General features: G+C 43.1%; 1 protein-coding gene across 7 annotated transcripts in view; it reads left to right on the top strand.

The window, feature by feature from the left end:
• The window catches only part of PTPRT (protein tyrosine phosphatase receptor type T), a 1,153,310-nt gene that overhangs the window by 516,100 nt on the left and 615,140 nt on the right, over window positions 1-22,070 (top strand). For all 7 annotated transcript variants that reach the window (XM_070381763.1, XM_070381762.1, XM_070381758.1 and 4 more), the window contains exon 7: window positions 17,821-18,114. In XM_070381763.1, coding sequence (XP_070237864.1) covers window positions 17,821-18,114 — 294 coding nt within the window. The remainder of the gene's footprint in view (window positions 1-17,820; window positions 18,115-22,070) is intronic.

Here is a 22,070-nt window from a genome sequence, read left to right as displayed (position 1 = left end):
CCATAAAGGCCTTCAAGCTGTGAAGAGCTTGGTAGGAATGATGCCATTAGAGATCAATTTTTAAAAAAAAAATGTTAATACCTTGGGAAAATTGCTACATTAAACCTGTTTGTCCTTTGGTATATGTGGCTTTAATCAGACTGCTTTCTTGATTAAGATCTAGATGAGGTTTCAGGCAAGATTTTTTAAAACTTTGTTATTACTTGTGTGTGTGTTTTTCCTCCATGAAGAATGGCGGCAATTTCACCAAGGCCATCAATGTGCCCCCTCGAATAGGCTGTGGTATATCTCCCGAGCAGGGCAAGCTTTCAAATTCACTCCTCATTTTATTACAACTATGACTACAAAGGTGAGTTTTAAACATGTCCTCCATTTTATATCACCCCATTAAGAAATAAAGAGGCAGATTTTAGGGCTAACTTTTATTAGCAAATGATACTCCCACTGCTAGAACATTTGAATTCATCGTTCCTTGGTCTAGACCCCTCTGTTCTACCCCACAAAAAACTCTTTTGTCCATCATCCATTCAGTTCCATTCATGCAAACATCCATCTGTATCTCGTTGACAATTCCTTCTTTATTTAAAGTAATGAGCAAATTAATGCTTTCATAGGTATCAGTATCATATAATATATGGAAGAAATATTTTGAATGGCCAGATGTTAATTCCCATCTTTGCTTACCACTGCAAAATACAGTACTGGGCTTACCAAGTGTTCAAGTACATTTTAAAATACATTGAAAATGTCTCCTTTGAGGGCGTCCTTCCATAAAAGTAGGCTGCCTTCTTTTATTTTTATCTCAAATAGATATAGCTATGTCTCCCCCAGTCTTTTGCCTAGTTTGTGAGCTTCAACTTCAAAGGTAATACTGAAACTGATCTTAAAGAAGCTTCAGGCATATGTGTGTGTGTGTGTGTGCATTTTGATTGTGCCTCTTTATTATACTAACTCCTAGCCTTTTCAGTAACAAAACACTCTGGTGATGTTCCTCCACATGATTAGTTATCTGTGGGATATGTATGGTGCAGCAGTCACCTGTGACTACAGAGAAGCTTACCCCCAAATGCAGTGGCTTAAAACCACAAGCCTTTATTACCTCACGGGCATGGGTCCGAATCCTGATACAGCTTAACGGGGTGACTCTCCCTCAGGGTCTCTCGTAGGATGTAGTCCTCCTAAGGCTTGATGGATGGAGGGTCTGATCCCAGATGCCTGCACATGGCAGTCTTCAGAAGGTCCTGTGAAAAGACCACTTCCATGGCTATGGGCCTCAGAGTCTCAGTTAGTGGGTGGCCTCAGAGCCTCGTGAATTGTTGGCAGAAGGTATTATTTGTGATGCGTGATTCAACTTAAGAAAACTCACAATGTGGCAGAAAGAGGAGGGGAGGGAGGGGTGGAGGAAAGAGGGGTGAGAGAGAGAGGGTAGGGGAAGGGAAGAGGAGCCAGGAGAAAAGGAGGAAAGGAGAGAGAAAAAAAGAGGGAGAGGGGGGAGGAAGAGAGAGAAAGGGGAGGAGAGAGGATAGATGAGACAGAAGAGAAAAAGAGGGAGGGAGGCGAGGAAGGAGGGAAGGGCAGGCAAGAATGGGAAAGGTCGTGGGGAGAGAGGAGAGGGAGAAGGAGGTGGACAGAGAGAGAAGGCATGCAGGATGGCAGTCTTTTTATGACCTAAACTCAGAAGTGCCATCATCACATCACCTTTACTAAACTGCTAGAAGTGAGCCAGGAGGGCTCGCCCACTCTCAGAGGGGCAGCGTTGGCACAGGGATGTGAATTCCAGGAGTCAGTCACCGGGGACCATTTTAGAGACTGGCTACAACCATTGTGGGCAGGTATGGGGGTGGGTGTCTTTAAGCATGGCCATGAAAGTGGTGATCTTTTGCAAATGTTCAGGATTTTCTTGCACAAGAAATACGGAGTTTTAGCTCTTTGCAGCTCTCCAGTAATAGAAGTCACATATTAAATAAATATCTCAGTCTCTCTTACCCTGTCCATATTGAGAGCCGCTTAATAGTGATCACTAATTGAATTCGGGGTCATGTTCCCGTCTTCTTCCCAGTTAAGCTCCATGAAGGGATTCTGAAGGACGGTGTTGTGTTGGATCCAGGCCTTCTAGATTGTTCTGAGTGTTGCTGGCTTACATCTTTTTGATGGTTCTGAGCATATGCTTCCTGTTTCCCGTTTTTAAGCAACTATCCGTCATCTTGATTGAAAACATGCTTTTAAAAATATTATACTTCTAAAAATTAAATGAAGAGTGCGACTAAAACTTTCAAAGCAAAGCAGACATATTTTTCAACATTTCTGTGTTGAAATGAGTAAACTTGTATGGCAGGAAATAGAGCCAAGGATAGTTTGTGTTTGTCAACCGAATGTTTGAGCCCAGTCCGGAATCTGCAATTATTTTTGAGCACTAATGACTTTGAATATAGTCAGAAGCAAAAAAAATCAACACAGGCTTGACATCACAGGCATGATTTATAACTGCAAACATTGATAAATTGAGCCTCACTGCAATTAAAATTTTTGCTTTGGGAAAGCTCATGTGAAGAAAATGAAAAGACAAGCTATAGAGGGGGAAAGCCTGCAAACCACCTGCATGACAAAGGACTAATCTCTAGAGTATATGAAGAATTCTTAAAACTCAACAGCAAGAAAATCCAGACAACCCGAAACAACAGTCCAGTGAGAAAATGGGCAAAAGTTATGATCAGATATCTTACTGAAGAGACTAGACTCATGGCAAAAAAGCACATGAAAATCTATCAGCCATTAGGGTAGAATAAATTAAAATGACAGTGAGATAACACTACACACTTATCAGGATGGCTAAAAAATTATAACACCAAATTCTGGTGGAGAGGCAGAAAAACTGGATCACTCGATGATAGGAGCATAAAATGGTATAGCCACTCTGGAAAGTATTGTGACAGTCTGAAATCTCATATGCCCTAGGAACTGTATACTCCTTGACATTTATCCCAGAGAAAGGAAGAATTATAGAAATCGGTATAATTATGACTGCTCATAGCAGCCCCATTTGTAGTAGCTAAAAACTGGAAACAGCCCAGATGTCCTCCAACAGGTAACTGGTGAAACAAGCTGTAGGACATCCACACCATAGAGCAACGCAGCTTAGAAGGAATGAACTGTTGATGCAGACAACCTGAGTGATCTTCAGGGAATCACGCTTAGTGAGAGGAAGTCAAACCCCAAAGATGATATGGACAGGGAAGCCTGGCATGCTGCAGTCCATGGGGTTGCAAGGAGTTGGACGTGACTGAGTGACTAAACTGAACTGAAAGATGATAGATTGTCATTTTTGAAATGTCAGAATTTTAGAATGGGTTTGTGGTTCCCAGGGCTTAAGGGTGAGATGAAGGAGTGAGGATTTAGTATTTATTTTATATACCCCCGCATTTTGTTTGCTAATATAAGGTGTTCAGTTCAGTTCAGTTCAGTCGCTCAGTTGTGTCCGACTCTTTGCGACCCCATGAACTGCAGCACGCCAGGCCTCCCTGTCCATTACCAGTTCCCAGAGTTCACCCAGACTCACATCCATCGAGTCGGTGAGGACATCCAGCCATCTCATCCTCTGTCGTCCCCTTATCCTGCCCCCAATCCCTCCCAGCATCAGAGTCTTTTCCAATGAGTCAACTCTTCGCATGAGGTGGCCAAAGTACTGGAGTTTCAGCTTTAGTATCATTCCTTCCAAAGAATACCCAGGGCTGATATAAGGTGTAGGATTTTTGTTTCTATGTTTATGAGAAAGATTAGCCTAAAAGTTTCTTTTCTTGTGATATGCTTGTAACCTCTTTGCATAATGCTTACCTTGGGCTTGTAAAATGAGTGTGGAACTACTTCTTCTCTTGGTATTCTATGAAAGAATGTGTCTCAAGGTGGTAGTTCCCTGAAACCTTTTCATGTGTGAAAAAGTTCAAGCTTATTTTACTGTCTATCTTCCAGTAGAATTCTTTCCCAGGAAGATGTTCCATCCAAAAGCCCTGTCACTTTGTAGATCCCCTTGAAAGTTGCTCTTTATTTCTTTGGACTCCCTGTGCCTATATTTGAGAAGTCCATGAGTCCAGGTCTCCCTGGTGGCTCAGCTGGTAAAGAATCTGCCTGCCGTGTGGGAGATCTGGGTTTGATCCTTGGGTTGGGAAGATCCCCTGGAGAAGGGAACGGCTACCCACTCCAATATTCTGGCCTGGAGAATTCCATGAACTGTATGGTCCATGGGGTTGCAAAGAGTTGAACAGGACCTTTGACTTTCACTTTCACATGATTAGGATGTTAGAAACATCTAGACCAGTGCTTGAAATTTGCCTTCTGCTCCTTATCTCCTCTCTTCCCCGCCTGATGCTTTACCTGGCACAGAAGTACCCAGCTGCAGGTGCCTGCGGTGGGCACCAGCATGAAGCCCTTAATCCTGTTCCCAGAATCCAGTGTCTACCTGGCTGAGCCAGAATTGTGGCTTCTGGGGATGGGGACAGTGGCCCATGGCCTGTTGGACTGTGCATTTTTCTGTTGTTTCAAAGTTCTTACCCCAAGAGCTGCTATTAAGTTCTGCTAAGTTTCTCTCCAGGCTGGATGTGGCAGAGTGCAGAGGGAGCCCGGGGGGATTTGGAAGAGGCTAATTTTTCAGTTCCTTAGCATAAAGGGGGTAATCATCTTAAACTCTCCCCACAAACTGAGCAGGCTGTTATGGATAAGCCTCTTAATCCATCTGGACACCCTTTCCTGACACTTCAGAGCAGTTGATACTTCTAGTCACTTCCAGCCATTTCAGCAGCTTAGAGACTAATTATGCATCTCCCCCTTGCACATAGGGATATGCCAAGGAGAGAAATTTGCAAAATGACAATATCTCCAAAGCCCCAGCCCCTTCGTTCTCTCACTGTGCCTGGCAGTGTAGTAACTGATGAAGCTGCCTGGACTCCCGTTGCCCTGAATCTCGCATTTCTTCCCTTCCTCTCATCATCCCCTCTTCTTCTCTTTTTGCTTTTCTCAATACATGTTCTGTTAAGCTGGCTGCCATGTTTCCCCCTGCCCCTGGTGCTTGCTGAGTGTGAGTTGCCTATCCTGGTGGGAAATGAGTGGCTTCCTCATGCGTGAAGCTGAAAATGATTTCATCGCATGTGCTACCAAGTACCCAGATGCTCAGAGTGGAGATCAGAGGAGAGTTGAAAGGCTAGATCCAATGGCTCATTAATGGAGAGGGCTATGGGGTGGGGAGAAGGACCAGCACAGGAGGTCAAGAGGGATGGGAGTATTAATAACTCATGCTTATTTAGGGTCTGTCTTGTTTCAGGCATTTACATTTGATCTTCACAAAGACCCAGTGAGATATGATCCGTTATACTGGTTTTACACGTGAAGAAACTGAGGCTCAAAGGAGTTCTGTAACTTACCCACAGTCATGCAATTAAGTAACAGAGGTTGTAAGCCAACCTCTATCTGTTGAATCCAACATTCTTGAATGTTCAATATATCATGCTGTCTTTTGTGAGCGAAAATGAATATGAACATGCAAAGGGATGGAGTGGTGAGCATTGAGCGTAGTGTGAAGAAGTCTGTAGTGCATTGGGGTGCTGGGCAGGGAAAGTGAAGTGGACACCCACTTATATGGACTGGGGGAGCACTGTGGAGGTCAGGGAGAGACTGTGGCCTCACCCAGCCTGTTGACTCCTAGCCTTATACTGGTCCCATCTTCCCTTGCCCCTTAGATCCATTCCGTGACCAAAGTGAAAGTGAAGTCGCTCAGTCATGTCCAACTCTTTGTGATCCCATGGACGGTAGCCTACCAGGCTCCTCTGTCCATGGGATTTTCCAGGCAATAGTACTGGAGTGGATTGCCATTTCCTTCTCCAGGGGATCTTCCCGACCCAGAGATTGAACCCGGGTCTCCCGCATTGTAGACAGACACTTAACCATCTGAGCCACCAGGAACTCTAACTCTAGTCTGACTCTGCCTATCCAACCCCATGGTCCTCATCTTGGCCCAGACCTCCATCCTCATCTGCTCTCGGTAATGGACACAACTTCCCACTGACTCTAGTCTCTCTTCTTCAGACCCGTTCAGCCAGCACTCAAGAGGAGTGTCCAAAGAGACCTTGTGTCTGTGTTACACCACCACTTTCAAAGCCTCAGGCTCCTCAGGAAGCCCTTCCTGGTCTGGTCCCCACTGACCTCTCAGATCACCTTGCTGCTGTTCCCTGACTCTCATCTGTGTTGCGGAGGATGTATCCCAGTCTCTTCTCATCTCGGGGAAGGCTCCCTTCTCCCCAAGTGCCTGTCAGACTCTCCCATCATTTCATGTCATGACTGGACTCCTCCAGGAAGCCTTCCCTCACCTGCTTCATCTGATCCACTCCTTGTGTTAGTTTTCTCGGGCTGCTGTAACTGACAACCACAAATTTATTTAGCAGCTTAAAAAAAAAAAAGCCCACATAGTTACTGTCTTAAAGATAAGGAAGCTAAAATGGGTCAACAGGGTTGCATTTCCTTTGGCTCTAGGGGAGACTTTTTCCCTCGCCTTTGCCATTTCTAGAGACCACCTTCGTTCTTTGCCTCATGGTCCTTCCTCCGTGTTCAGCTGTGCAGCCTCTTTCAGTTTCTGTCTGAGTCTATTTCTTCTGTCTTCTTATTTCACATACAAAGCTCTTTGTGATTACATCAGGCCTGTCTGGCCATTCCAAGATCCTCTCCCCACTCAAAATCTTTAACTTGATCACATCCTCAAAGGCAATTCCACCATGTGAAATACTGGAGATTAAGACTCCTCCCTAGCATACAGAAGTGTGGATTTGGATGTCTTTGGAACTCAGAGGTCCAAATAGGCGAAGGCACAAGTTTCCTCCACCCTGTTCTCCATAGGTGGGCTGTTGAGCAAAGGGTGGCAGTATGCATACCCTGAACTGCTCTAGAACGAGAAGCTTCTGCAGTGTGGTCTCTGATTCTGAAGACGTAGAGTCCAGGCTCTCCTAGGCCCCTCTCTGGGGGAGATAGACTCTCGAGTCATACTTTCTTAGGACTCTTGATTAGCAGGCAAGGACAGAAAAGGCCCTTCTAGAGTGATGATTCGGCTCTTAATTTTGGAACGTGGCCCAGCAAAGAGTCCTCTCAAAAATGTCAAGTCTGCGGTGGGGACAGTGGAGCCAGGAACAGACCGAGTGTCGAGTGTTGCAGATCACAAACTCTCTCCTGGTGCTAAGTCGTTACTGAATTATGCATTTTTAAATGAATTCATTGGCTGCAGCACGGCCGTGTGAAGTAGACTGAGGCTGAGCTCATAAATGTCCTTACTTGTGGAAGAGCTGGCAGGAGTACACACTGAGAGGACTGTGGCCCCTTTTCATCCTGACACAGCGAGGGGAATGCCTTTAATGGGATCTTTGTGTCTCTCTGTGGGGGGTGCGAAATGGGGGCACCAGCTGTTTCCCACCGACTGCTGACTGACTCCATGGACTCCTGGCTGGGAGGAGGAAGATAATAGTAGCTAACACAGCATACTTGTTATGTGCTAGGACTGTTCCAAGGGTATTGAATACAATACCTTACCTAATCTTCATAGCACCCTCCATGGGGGAGGTATTATTATTGCCCCCATTTTACAGATGAGGAAACTGAGGCGTAGAGAGGTTAAGTAACTTGCCCTAGCTTTTGTAAGATTTAAAAAAATATATATTTATTTATTTTAAATGGAGGATAATTACTTCACAATATTGCGATGGTTTTTGCCAAACATCAACATGAATCGGCCATAGGCATACATGTGTCCCCTCCCCACCCCACCCCCCAGGTTGTCACAGAGCACTGACTTTGGGTTCCCTGTGTCATGCATCAAACTCACACTTGTTATCTATTTTACATATGGTAATGTATATGTTTCAGTGCTATAATAAACACATGAAAAAATGCTCAATATCACTCATTATTCAATTCAGTTCAGTTTAGTCGCTCAGTTGTGTCGGACTCTTTGTGACCCCATGAATCGCAGCACGCCAGGCCTCCCTGTCCATCACCAACTCCCAGAGTTCACTCAGACTCACGTCCATCGAGTCAGTGATGCCATCCAGCCATCTCATCCTCTGTCGTCCCCTTCTCCTCCTGCCCCAATCCCTCCCAGCATCATTATTAGATAAATGCAAATCAAAACCACAGTCAGGTATTATCTCACACCGGTCAGAACAGCCATCATCACAAAGCCTACAAACAATAAATGCTGGAGAGGGTGTGGAGAAAAGGGAACCCGCTTCAACAATGTTGGTAGGAATGCAAACTGATACAACCACTGTGGAGAACAGTGTGGAGATTCCTTTAAAAACTAGGAATAAAACTGTCATAATATCTTAACTGGAATTTCTCCAAACTGAGAATATCCTGAGACAGGGGTTTGCAAATAGTTTATTTGGAATTTGAAGGGAACACTGGTTGAGTGGAGGGGAATTGAGACAGGAAAAGAAGGAAGGCACTTACCTAGTATGTCCAGTGACCTCATCAGAAAAGGGAAATTTGGGCAGAGAGACACAGACAGAGGGGGAAGGCCGTGTAAAGACAGAGGCAGAGCTGGAGGGATGCGTCTCCAAGCCAAAGAAGATCAAGATCAAACACTAGAATCAAAGTGCCAGAGAGGCTTCCCTGGAGCCTTTGGAGGGAGCAGGTCGCCTTTGACACCCTGGTGTCAGACTTCTCAGCTCTAGAACTGGGAGGCTATACATGTTTTAAGCCTCCTAGTTTGTGGTGTCTAGCTGCAGAAGTCCTAGGAAATCAGGATTTGTCCTTGGCTACAGGGAAGTTGCTTGACTGAGGGGCAATGCCTGCACCCCTAAACAGCCCATATCCAATTAATAACACAGGGAGACAAAAGGTTGCCCCCCTTGCCTCAGTGAGGAGCCGTGAAGTGGTGCATTTTCTGCTCCAGAGCACCTCTGGGATGAGGATGGCCTAATCTTTAGACAAAATCACATCCTGGCTCCCTAGTCCACCTTCTTCTGAGTACTTTCCTCCAGTTGGTCTCTGCACAGAATCCTTGTCTCCAGCTCTGCTCCTGGGACCCTGGGCTAAGGCACCCTGCAGCACAGAGCACACAGCTGGACGGTGTCCCAGGGGACAGCTCATTCTTCCTTTTTTCTCACAGAAGTCAGTTCATATTTTTATCTGAAGAACCAGCACTTGTTGCATTTTATTTTTCATTTACCTATACTTAATTTACAATGATGCATTAGTTTCAGATGTACAGCAAAGTGATTCAGTTATACACACACACACATATTATTTTTTAATGGATCATTTAATATGATACCATTTTGTTTTATTTTATTATTTTTTTCACTTTTTGGCCACACTACATGGAATGTGGATCTTAATTCTCTGACCAGCGATCGAAACCCACACCCCCTGCATTGGAAGCATAAAATCTTAATCGCTGGCCCACCAGGGAAGTCCCTATATACATGTATCTATGTGTGTGTGTATTCTTTTTCAGATCCTTTTCTCTTATAGGTCATTATTAATACAAAATATTAAGTAGAGTTCACTGTGTTGTACATAAGTTCCTTGTTGGTTATCTATTTTATGTATAGTAGTACATCTATGTTAACCTCAGTCTCTTAATTTATCCCTCCTTCCTCTTTAGTAGCCATGTGTGTGTTTTCTATGTCTGTGGGTCTACTTCTGTGTTATATATAAATTCGTTTGTTTTAAAAAAAAAAAGAGAGCTCACTTAAAAAAATTAATGATATTTGGCAAAAAACTAATACAATTATGTAAAGTTTAAAAATAAAATAAAATTAAAAAAATTAATATATTTATTTTAATTGGAGGCTAATTACTTTGCAATATTGTGGTGGTTTTTGCCATCCATTGACATGAATCAGACAAGAAAAGTGAGATGATAGGGAAGAATGTTCCAGCAGAGGGACCAGCACGGGCAGAAACACCTCCTGCGACCTCTGTATCACTTGTGAGGGGAGCTCAGTAGTCAGGGAACCTGGAGAGGTTGGGAGAGGCCAGCTCTTGGAAGCCTGGTGTGACATTCTGGTGGACAGCAAGTGGAGAAAGACTGTGGTCTGTATTTCAAAGTACTTTCTCACCGTTAAAACTCTTCACTACTTGTGTGAACACCGTAGACTCTGCTCCTTATCTCTGGAGATAAGCTTCAAGCTGAGTCTTAGCTCATGTTAGGGATTTCTGCATCTGGCAGTTAGGGCTAATGTCATTCCATGTATCTTCCATATCTGTGGTTCTGAGATAGTTGACTATGATTGCTGCCAGGTTAACAAAGTACTGACTGACTAGTTACCAGATCTGGCTTCTTCTCACCAAAACCACTTCTCTATGACCTTGAAAGATACATCATTTCATCCTCCTTAACTGTGGGGATCCTGGTCGCAATAGACAGTATAATATAGTGATTACAAGCCCTGCTCTGGGATCTCCCTAGGTTTGAAACTTGGTTCCTTTTCTTACTTGTGATTGTGAGCCATTAACCTCCTTAAGCTTTAGGGTTTTTAAAATTAGTTTATAAAATGGGATTGCTACTATCCCTTGCCTGAAGAATGTGCCAGGATTAAATAAGATGATGCATATAAAGTTCTTAGCACAGTGCCTGGCACACAGTGGATCCTAAGTGCTCACTTTTACTCTGCTGAACTCACAGGCTGTGGATCTGAAATATAAGCACGCTTTTTATATTAACACAGCACAAAGAGGGTTGGTGCAGCATTGAGGACAGGGGGCAGGCTTTAGAAAGGCCTGGGTTTGCACATAGTTCTGCTCATTCACTGTGTGAGAGGAGGAAGGTTATCTAAAGTAGCTGAGCCTTGGTCTCCTCACGTGTAAGATGTGTGCTTTGTGGGGCACCAGAGGAAAATGAATGAGGAAACAGGTAGAGCATTGTAAAATATTAGTTGCTATGATTAGGGGTTGGGGGCAGGAGGAGAAGGGGAAGATGGAGAATGAGATGGCTGGATGGCATCACTGACTTGATGGACGTGAGTCTCAGTGAACTCCGGGAGTGGGTGATGGACAGGGAGGCCTGGCATGCTGCGATTCATGGGGTCGCAAAGAGTCGGACACGACTGAGCGACTGATCTGATCTGATCTGATGATTAGGGAACTTTCAGAAGTGAAGTCTCAACTTATAGTGTAGGTGTCTGAGCCATGCCGAAAGCAGCCATGATTTCTCCTTATTAGGAGCTATGGGGGAAGAACTGGCTTGGCAAAGGGACACGGATGTGGTTCTTGATTCTTGTTACCTGTCGTCTGGGCAGATGAGAGGGGAGACTGACTGTTAAATACTCCTGGTGGTGGAGAGCACAGAATCCCAACAGAGGTCCCACTGGTTAGAGAAGTTCAACATTTAAGAACACTTATTTAATATGCTTATCTTTGGAATAAACACCCAATTCAGGTTTATTAGAGGACATTTGCAGAGACACACGAAAAAGAAAACAGTACTCATTTCCCCACAATCCTAAGGAAAAACCAACATTTGGTGTATTTCTACCTAGACATTTTAATAGGCGTGTCGGTGGGATTTTTTTGTTTGTTTGTTTTCCTTTAATTTAGTTAAAATTGGGCTTTTGTACCTTTGGAGAGTCTTATCTAAGGAGAAACTGTTCCATGGAAATTTTTCATGTCCAGTTTCAGAATAATTGCCAGAGTAAGGGTTAACCATTCACCGTGCAATTGCTTACATTTAAGCACAACCTAAATGCCATTGGGATTTCTGTCTTTTTTAAAACTTTGGGTTTTATCTTGGTTTGGCCTGGCATGAGGCAGGGATTCCCTTCTAGACTCTTACCTGAGAAACAAGAGTCTTGCGTTAGTAATCATCCCATGAGACTGAGCCTTTTACTGTCCCAGTTTCTCCATCTCAGAGCTCATGATTTCAGTTCACCCCAGTGTGGACTGGGATCTATCATCAAGTTATATAGATAGTACATCTTCCTGCATTTTTCAGAATCTAAACTTGTCTATCTATTGGCTTTGCCAATGTACCACAACTTAGTTGTCTATAAACATCTTGAGATATGAAATATCCTCTTAAAATCTTGTGTGTATTATACTGTTGTGAGTGGCATGCAGACCCCCTCAGTACGACTTCTTGGCTGCAATCCTGGTTCTTTAGATTACTAACCGTTTGATGTTGGGCACGTTACTTAATCTGCATCTCTTTCTTCTGCTCAGAAAAATGTGAATCATAATATTATCTATCCCTAGAGTTGCTGTGAAGATTAAATGAGTTAATACTTTAAGGCACTAAAGCAGTGACCGGTTCATCAAAACGGTGCATCATTTGTTAGCTGCCGCTGCTGTCGTTTGCAGTTACTATTGCTATTATCACCTTCTCTTATATTCCTGTGTTTCAAACTGAAATGATGAAGTATGGGAACTGATTTTTCAGTCTTTTTGTTTTGCATTGATGAAGATCTATTTTTGTCTAGATGCTTGTGGGACTTTTTCTTTAGTCTGGTATTTCAAAATATTGCCAGTATGTTCTTAAGTTTGAGTCTCATCATTGATTATTCCTACAACCCGCTGTGCTCTTCGTAGTCTGCAAATTCAGACTTTCATTTAGTTCAAAAATTTTTTCTTTAGCTACGTCTTTGATTATTGTTCTGTTCCAGGCATTTGATGTCTTCTCCCAGACGTATTCAGTTCTTAGCTTGGATGCCCATCCACTGTTCTCTATAACACTTTCTTTCTTTCTCTTTGTCTTGCCACCCCAACCTCTTATTTTGGGAAAACTTATCCAATATTTTCTCTGTCCATTTAAACAAGTCATTAAATATTTATCGCACATTGGCCATAAGTTAAGGTTAGACACAAAGACTAATTCTAGTTGACATCCACTGCTAGATTGGATGCTATATCTACTTATTCTGCTTTCTACTTGGGGACCTCATGGGCCAGAGATGCATGAGGTGGTGCAGTCTACTGCTGGCAACATAGTCAGGGTAGAGTCGGTAAACATATTCACATAGAACCCTATGGTCCTTGGGAAAAAATTCAGATATTTTTATACTTTGAACCATCTTTCGTGCTAAAGATGAAAATATTGAGAACCCCCAAGACTGGCTGGTGTGTCCAGGGTCACACAGCTAACTAGACGTGGAGGACAAAGACTCAGGCCCTGGCCCCAAACTAGATTTTCTTCTCCTCTTCAATCTTCTGTGCTGTATTTGATATAAGAGCCTTGCATGCTGATTGGTAGAAAAGCTAGCCAGCATGAAGCTTTTTCAATATCTACTGTGTGCCTAGCCTTGCGGTCTACATGACTGAGGCGTTATGAAGCAGAATTGAAAAGAAAAATGGGCATGGTTTGGTTCAAAGCAAAAGAAACAATATTCTAGTTGGGAAAAACGGCATGTGTGCAAGTGTGGATATGGCAGTGATTAAAAAATAGTCTCCGGGTACATGTGGCATGTTGGCGGGTGGGGCAGACTTGGGCGTTCCTGTGGAATGCTTCTCATATGCTTCAGTAAATGCTGTGCAAATAGAAAGGTGATCAGGAGGGAGGCAGAGGGTGATAGTGTCAGAAAGCAGTTTATGTTCACCTTAAACATACCTAAGAGCTCACTTCAATCTTAGTAGCATTCAGTTTTTCTCAAAATATTTGATTTCTGTCTGGATCAGACAATACACAAGCACAAACTTGCTCTCCAGCTATTTGAAGCACTTTTGCTCTCTGTAGGAATTTCTGGGGAGTCAAACTGTTACAAGTGCTCACAGCAGGAAAGAGAAAGACAGAATTGGTCTGGAGATTGCTGCCTGAGGATGAAGCAGAATTGCATTAAGGGGTCACTTCACCACCTACCTGTTGAAGGAGAGCCTTGACCGGTCGGGGGCAATTGCTGCCCAGGCCTCAGGGATGATGGCTCCTAGGGTTCCTGTTCTCAAAGTTCTTTGATTCCTGGTTGGAGGGAGGTCGGTACCATCTCCCAACCCAGATCTCATCTTCCTGAAAACCAGGCTCCCTCCCTCTTGATTTTGTTCCAACCTTTGTCAGCAAGGAGTACCATCAAATGTCAAACACTTCCTTCTGGCTTTGCACAGTTGATGGTGAGGGGCCAGGTATAGAGAGGTATTAGTCATTTCATATGTGAAAAGACTCATGAAAACACCAATAACAGAGGCCTCATGGACACTGAATCTGCTGGCACCTTGATCTTGGACTTCTCGGCCTCCAGAACTGTGGGACATAAATGTGGTTTAAGCCACCCAATCTGTGGCATTTTGTTATAGCAGCCCAAACACCTAAGACAGCCTCTGTGGAAGATTTCTACATATAACATTAAGTGGGCAGAGTCATGTTTTTTTCCTTTAAATATTTTAGCCCAACTGTTGAATCTATGAATGTGTTGGGTGTGTCATAGTCATGGGAACCTAGACATTTGCTGTGCTTGGTCTGGTGTAAATCTTAGCATATTTATATTCACCATATATTTGGGAGCCTGGAAGCACTAGATCTGTGACCCCTACATCAAGTTCCATTTTCTTACATGGTAGTGCTCCCAGGCTTTAGCTCCTGCAACAAAGGGTGGCTTCAGGGTCCCTGAGAAGTGTCAGCTCTTGGGGGCATGTGGGCTGTCAGGAGAATCTCTGTGGATTTCTTTTATTCTCAGCATAGAATCTTTAAGAATTCATGCAAGGTCTTCAAAAAGGTTCATGAATTCCTGAAATGATGTACAAAACTCTAGGTAGTATGCTTATGTACATTTTCCTGAGGAGAAGAGTCTAGAATTTCTCACATTTCCATAGCATCCTGCATATCCACCAAAGTTAAAGACGACTCGTATAGACTTCTTTTAATGATCTTTCTGGTTATCTGCTTCAGCATCTCCAGTATAGGAGGAGAAAACCGTAGGCAGAAATGCTACCTGGGCCCTGAGTTCTCAAGCTGTCTACACCTTCTTCTAGCTTCATGGGCTCTTTCTAGTTCTTGGTTTCCTTTCTGCTGACTCTGGTGGTTGAATTAGATGGCTTCATAGAATTCTTGCCGTGTCTGGCTGAATAGCTCATCTCAGAGAGGAAAACTGAAATAAGCACAATCTTTCTGTGCATTATTTAAAAAGGCAAGTACCTACCAAAAAAAAAAAAAAATCATTCCTCCCTTTTTTTCTCTTTGATCCACGAGTTCATGTGCCTTCTAAAGAATGCCAATTATAAATCAATAAATTAATAAAAACCAAAAGAACAAAAGAACAATCTGATGGCTTCTTGGGATCAGGTACAGGAAACACTGGGATGTAGTTTGTGATATATTCTTGAGTGATCACAGGGAAGGACAAGCCTGCATATGGACATGTACACTAGTGTGACATTTGAGATGGACACATTTATATCCTTGAGGGAATGTTTGTTACTATACTTGCACCTACCATCAGAAATACATGAAAAGAGACTAAGCATTTGGAGAGACTGATACTTGATTTTCTTTCTGATGGTCAGCAATTTACTGCTAATGCCTAAAGCAGGAGAGTAGAAACTAGGGTGGAAAGTCCATGGAAGAGAACTTATTGTAACCACTTGTTCAAGCCTTAAAGTATTGAAGTCTGCTGGTCTTAATTCTGTCCAGGGCCTGTATGTGAATAATTTTACTAAGGAATTGGGCAGAGTCATCACAGAGCTACAAAAATATCACCTTTGGGGCCTCATTGGAGACTGATGGGAACTCTGGAGAGTAGATAATGGTGATCGAAGGGTCTATATATTTAAAATGCACAGAGGATGAGCCCAGAAATTATGTGCTTGCCAACTTAACTTCTCTACCTGGAACAAATTATCCAAAAATCAATTTGCAAACACCTTTGAGATAACAAGGCATTGAGTAATAACCTCCATGGGTTTGTAAAGAAAAGCATCTAGCTGGACTAATCTGCTTAATTTCCTCCTCTGACCAAATGGCAGGTTATAATAGTAGCAATTTGAACTTGTCCCTGAAGATCTGCTTCAAGTCATACTGAGAAAATATTGTCCATCTTTGCTTCATAGTGATTGTTCTTTTTCTGGAGAATTTTTGTTGCTAGATAATTAATTAGAAAACACTGAATGGGACCTCTCTTCCCAAAGCTCCCACTTGAGTTCCAAACTGAAACTGATACCTGCCTTAGTAGCCCAGAGGCCCTCCAAAAGTTCTTGAACGTAGTTTTGGTGTACTGCATCCCAAATGCCTTCCCCACCCTTACTTCCTAGTTCTACACCAAGAATCACTAATTTATTCATACCCTTGGATACATAACCCACTTCCTGAAAGTTGGTCCTAAGAAAATATAAGACAAGAAGGACTGGAATCATTTGCACAAAGATGTTTGTTGCAGCATTATTTACCTTTGCAAAACTTGAAACTACTCATGTGCCCCGTAATCAGAGCATAATTATTGTAATTACCTGATGCACTGTCCTATCACTACTAAAGACAGTGATGTTAAAATCCACATTGTATATAAGCAAAGTCCTTTGGTTGTAATAAATGAGGGAAGAAAAGAAAATCTTCTTTGATTCTATGTGTTACTGTAACTACACACAAAAATGATTTAAGTATATGAATAGAAATTGGAATGGAACATGAAGATATAAAAATGGCAATTATATTGGGTGGTAAGGAAGGGGGATTGTTTTCTCTTTCTAATCTCTTCTTTATTGTTGTTCCACTGCTGATTTTTGCTACAAATAAAAATAAATATACCCACACTGGTTTGTAGACAATGGGTATCAAGAGATAAACAGCCTTCCAAAGGGAGAGCTGGTGTTGGAAGGCAAGCTGATGTGGGTTCCCTTTTGCCTTACCTGCTCCACTCTCTTTGTTAAGTGATATGATCACTTGGGTTCTCAGGTTTTTAATCCATCAAAATGGAAGTGCTAATATCCCAAGAATGGCACTAATAATGCAAGTGAAACTTTCTGGTAAATAAGTATAAAGCAATTGTTAATTTCTGCAGCTTTGCCAGCGAGCTAAAAATTGCCAGGGAGAGGCCACCGTTAGTGCCTGTTGAAATTCTAGTCTATTTAGCTGAAGTTATAGAACTCAGTAGAAGAGAGGTGGCAACACATAGGAGATCCAAAATAGCTCAGCCCGGCTTTTCCCTTGACCCCTGATTTCCCACTGGCATCACTGTGATCATGACCCTCTCTCTGTGGAGGAAGTTATTAGAGTTGTGGAAGAAACTGAACCCCCATTATGCCATCATCCTTTTGCTAATTCAGCTCCTACCACCATTCCACAGATCATCCACTAACAATCTGTGTGTTCCTATAAAAGAAGTGTTTGTAAACCCCTGACTCCCATGGGTTTTGAACCAAACTCTGACTTAGTAAAGGCTGGTTCTCATTTGAGGATAGAAAACAGAATATTAACCCAGGCAGCTTCGCTGTGTTCAGGAAAAATCTTTTCCTCACAATGACCTTCTCTATTTCCTTTCTTTAAATGAAGGTGTTTTGATGAAAGTGTTAGTCGTTCAGTTGTGTCTGACTTTTTGTGAGCCCATAGACTGTAGCTCACCAGTCTCCTCTGTCCATGGAGTTCTCCAGGCAGAAATACTGGAGTGGGTTGCCATTCTCTTCTCCAACCCAGGGATCAAACCTGGGTCTCCTGCATTGCTGGCAGATTCTTTATCATCTGAGCCACCAGGGAAGATTGAATATAGTTACTGAAGAAACATTGATTCAGGTATTTACATACAATTAGTTAATTAAATTAATTGATTTTAGGCTATTTTCTATGGCTGTATGGAATTCTGCCCTTTGTCCTCACGTTTGAAGTCTATTCTGTAAACCATTTGGGTCTGACATCCTTTGCTGATTCCTGTCTTTCAGAGCCTCCCACGCCCATCGCCCCTCCGGAGCTGCTGGCCGTGGGGGCCACCTACCTGTGGATCAAGCCAAATGCCAACTCCATCATTGGAGATGGCCCCATCATCCTGAAGGAGGTGGAGTACCGCACGACCACAGGCACCTGGGCGGAGACCCACATCGTCGACTCTCCCAACTATAAGCTGTGGCATCTGGACCCCGATGTGGAGTATGAGATCCGAGTGCTGCTCACACGACCAGGGGAAGGGGGCACGGGACCACCAGGGCCTCCCCTCACCACCAGAACCAAGTGTGCAGGTAGGACCCTTCTTCCTGACTGTTTTGAGATGTTGTGCAGTTGCTGTGAGTGATTCTCCTCTTGAAGTTGTGACAGTCATTCCTCAACTTCTTTAATATGAGTGTGCATCCTGTTGGGGTAATAAGCAGTATTTGGTCTTGCCTTTGAGGTTCTGGAGGCATCTCTGGGGCCCTCCTGGCTTCCTCTGTGAGTCTAAGAATCACCTAACTCTGGCTCTAGTTTAGCCTCTCTAGTCCTGGAGAGTTTCCTGGATCGGACAGTATTTCCTGGGACACTGGTTCTTTCTCCCCAAATACTCCTGGGACCTTTGGAGTATGTGAGGCTTCCTACTGCTGACAGCACCTCTGAGGACTCTTGGTTCTGAGTCTTTGAGGGGTCCTGATCTTGTTTCTTTGAGGGCTCCTGGCTGTGTCCCTGAAGGGTCCAGCTCCGGTTGTATCTCTGGAGGCTCCTGGCTCTGACTATGTGACCTGAGGCTTCACTTGGTATATGTCTCTGAGTGCTTCTGATTCATCTTGCATATCCTGTGTCTTTCTGATTTTAGTTTTCTCCCTGGGCTGGGCTTGTGACCCGAGTGAGCTCTTGGTTTTAATGATGTCCTTGAGAGCTCCTAGTCCTAGTTCAGCCTCTGAGGTGCTCCTGGTGCCTTCTGGCTCTGAAAGCATCTCTCAGTGGATTCTGAAAATGCTTTCATCCCTCAGAGCCTCCTGCCTCTGTGTCCCTTGGGGGCTAGACTCTACTAGGAGTCTGGGTTGGGATGGTCTGTCCAGAGGTCCTCTGAATTCTAAATCCCTACAGGCTCCTGGCTCAATGTTTCCTTCAGCCAGGCTCTGACAGTTTGTCTGAAGTTCCTGGTGATGCTAAAGAGTTTGCTGACTAGAACTGTGTCTGAGGGGGTTCTTTGTATCCAACTGTATCCCCAAGAATCTAGGCTTCTGTGATGTTACTAATAAGGGGAGCTAGCTAGGATTATACCCCTGATTTGTACCCTTAGATGTCTGACTTCGAATGCAACTCAAGAAATTAAAAGGACTTAGTGTTAATGTGGGATTTTTTGTTTTGTTTTTGCAAATCACATTATTTATTTTATTTTTAAGTAACCATTCGATGTAAGTACTTTTATCTCATATATAAATGAAAGAATTGAGACAACATTTTTAAACGTTTTATCCAAAGTCATAGAATTAGCCAGGAGCACACTCAGGGTTTGCACTAAGGTTTTCTGACTCAAATGCCGCTGATCATTGGTCACACATTGGTAAATACATAGAGAGAGCTGTGTGCCATCAGTTTGGTATATAGGGCTGGAGGTGCTCCAGTGACCAGTGACGTGGCAACATGAGCCATTGACCTCTGAAGGGGAAAGAATCCCTTCTGCCTTCTGGGTGGGGAGTGAAGGACCCATCAGAACAGTCATTTCCATGGAACAAAAAGAAAAATAAAACAGTTAGGCTATAGTAAAACATAATGTGTGCCTAAAAATCACTGCACTGTTCAAAGTTACACAATAAAAGCTTCCAGGTTCATGGAGAAAAGTGGGACAGAGTCACATCTTTCATTAGTGACAGACCCATAAGAGAGCAACCTAGTAAAAATGGCACAGCTGTACTTACACATGTTGATCTGTATACATGTGTACAGTCGTACAACTGTGATACAAATGGGGCATTACTTTGAAACATCCTGAAGTTTGCTTGTGGAAGTGGGTGTCAGAAAGGCCACAGTCCATGAGCTACTGGAAGGTGGTGGAGGAGGACTGTCTGAAAGTGGTGGTGAGTTGATCCACGTGGGGATCAACATGGCTTGTAACACACACAGTGAACAGAGGGAGCAGGGAGATACTAGAGGCAGGTGGGTCTGGTGTGTTCCTACGTGGTTCAGTCCAGCTGAGAGCAGTTTTCTGCTCTACTAGTGTTTCTGTGTGAAGCATCACACATAGCCAATGTGAAATTCATGTTATACTCACATTGTTCCCTAATGTGTCAATCATGTTGGAGAACATTTGCATTTTGGAAACAAGTGTTATAGTAGAATTGACTGTAACCACTTTAGTGCCTCTTGGTCCCCTGGAGAAGGGTATGGCAACCCACTCCAGTATTCTTGCCTGGAAGATCCCATGGACAGAGGAGCCTGGCAGGCTACAGTTCATAGGGCTGCAAAGAGTCCAATGTGGCTGAAGCAATTGAGCAGCAGCAGCAGTGCCTCTTGGTAAAGCACGTAACCCAAAGTTGGTGAGTATTTCTATTGCTTGGGAATATTCCTTTGAGTGTTATTGAACCACCATGATGAGTGGAGACGCCATTTTCTTGATTGGTTTCAAAAACCAATCGTTGGTAGAATTCTTCATTGAAACCTGATTATAAAACTTACTACTTAAAAAAGACATAAGGATATGTTATTAAACCAGGTAATGCCTTATCTCAGCTTTGCAATTCAGTATTCATCCATAAAAATAATTGATTTGATCCTGCCAATGAGACTTTTCTCTTTCCACAGGGTTTCCAGAGGTTTTGATCTTTATAAATGATATTCAGAGTACTTTAGCAGCCCCCGTGGACTTATTTGCTGATGATCATATAATACATTTTGAAATTCAATTGCAAGATGATCATCTCAATAAAAATTTACAATCTATTGCAAACTGTTGCCACGGCTGTGTAATGGATTTTACATGTTGAAAACACAATTGTCTGACTATCACTATAAAAATTATGAGTTGAAAACACTGTTTGTGGTTTTATATTTCAAAAATGTTGGTGTTTAAGTAAGTTATGCCTAAAATCTTGAATAACCCACGTCTTACAAAATGTGTCATCAAAAAGGTAATCTTCTTTTTCACAATTGCTGCTGCTAGTAGAATGTTCTTTGCCTCATAATTAATTTTTAAAAGAATTCTAGGGCTGATAGCCATTTGTAGGACTGCTTATTGGGGTTGGTAGTCTGAGCTTTTTTCCTCCCTTTCTCTCTTCTATTATTAATCACACTGGAAATGTACTCATTATTTTACAAAACAGAAAATGAGAGAATGTGGAGTGTGGAAGGTATAATTTCTACCCAGAGGAATTTGCAGACTGGGTTAAGATTCAAACAAAACAGCAGAAAGGGTAAAACATAAAGTCTGGTATCGAAATAGCAAACTTTGTGGAGAAAAACAAGTTTGATGTGGAAAGAGCTGTTACATTGATCTAGAGTAGTGGTTTTCAAAGTTTTGTCCCCAGACCCACATCATTGGCATTGCCAGGGGACTTGTTAGGAATGCAAATTCTCAGGCCATGTCCTTTGACCTAGTGAATCAGAAATTCTGGGGCTGGAGCCCAGAAATCTGCACTGTAAGGAGCTCTTTGAGTGGTGCTGTTGCACGCCCACATTTAAGAACCACTGATATAGTGACACACTCAGATACCACTTTGGTAGTACAGCCATCGTATTGTTTGATCCTTGAGGCAATTCTCAGAGGTAGATGGACAAATACTGAAGCACAGAATCATCAGACAAAACTTACAGATCAATTATGTTCTTATAGCTAAATCTCTTGACCTAAGGAACTGCCCATCAGATGGTTGGATGGAGGTTCCTCTGCACATGTGGGTGAGACTGAGTAATAAAGAGACTGGTAACAATGGAGACAAGCTGAGCATGAATGACCACCATGCACAGCCAATATAGTCTTGCTCATCACATGTCTACTGAATCCCTTCCATGTGCCAAACTCAGTGCTAGGTACTAGAGGCAGCAGCTCGCAACTGGAAGCCACAAGCTCAGGTATCGAGAAGATGCCAGGGACCCAATTCAGCAAGGGCAGGTAGTGGTGTATTCTGGTTCCGCCAGGTTTGCCAGGTCACTAGGTAGATTCTTGGATGCACTGGGAGCAGATTCCAATCCTTAAGGTGAGAGTTAGCCATTAAACTGGAGCCTGCGTAGATTTATCCTACAGAAATATGGGAATGGAAGGATA

The sequence above is a fragment of the Bos mutus genome, chromosome 13 (genome assembly GCF_027580195.1).
Source record: "Bos mutus isolate GX-2022 chromosome 13, NWIPB_WYAK_1.1, whole genome shotgun sequence".
Classification (NCBI taxonomy): domain Eukaryota; kingdom Metazoa; phylum Chordata; class Mammalia; order Artiodactyla; family Bovidae; genus Bos; species Bos mutus.
The sequence above is the reverse complement of the archived record's forward strand: the minus strand, read 5'-3'. Positions and strand labels throughout refer to the sequence as shown.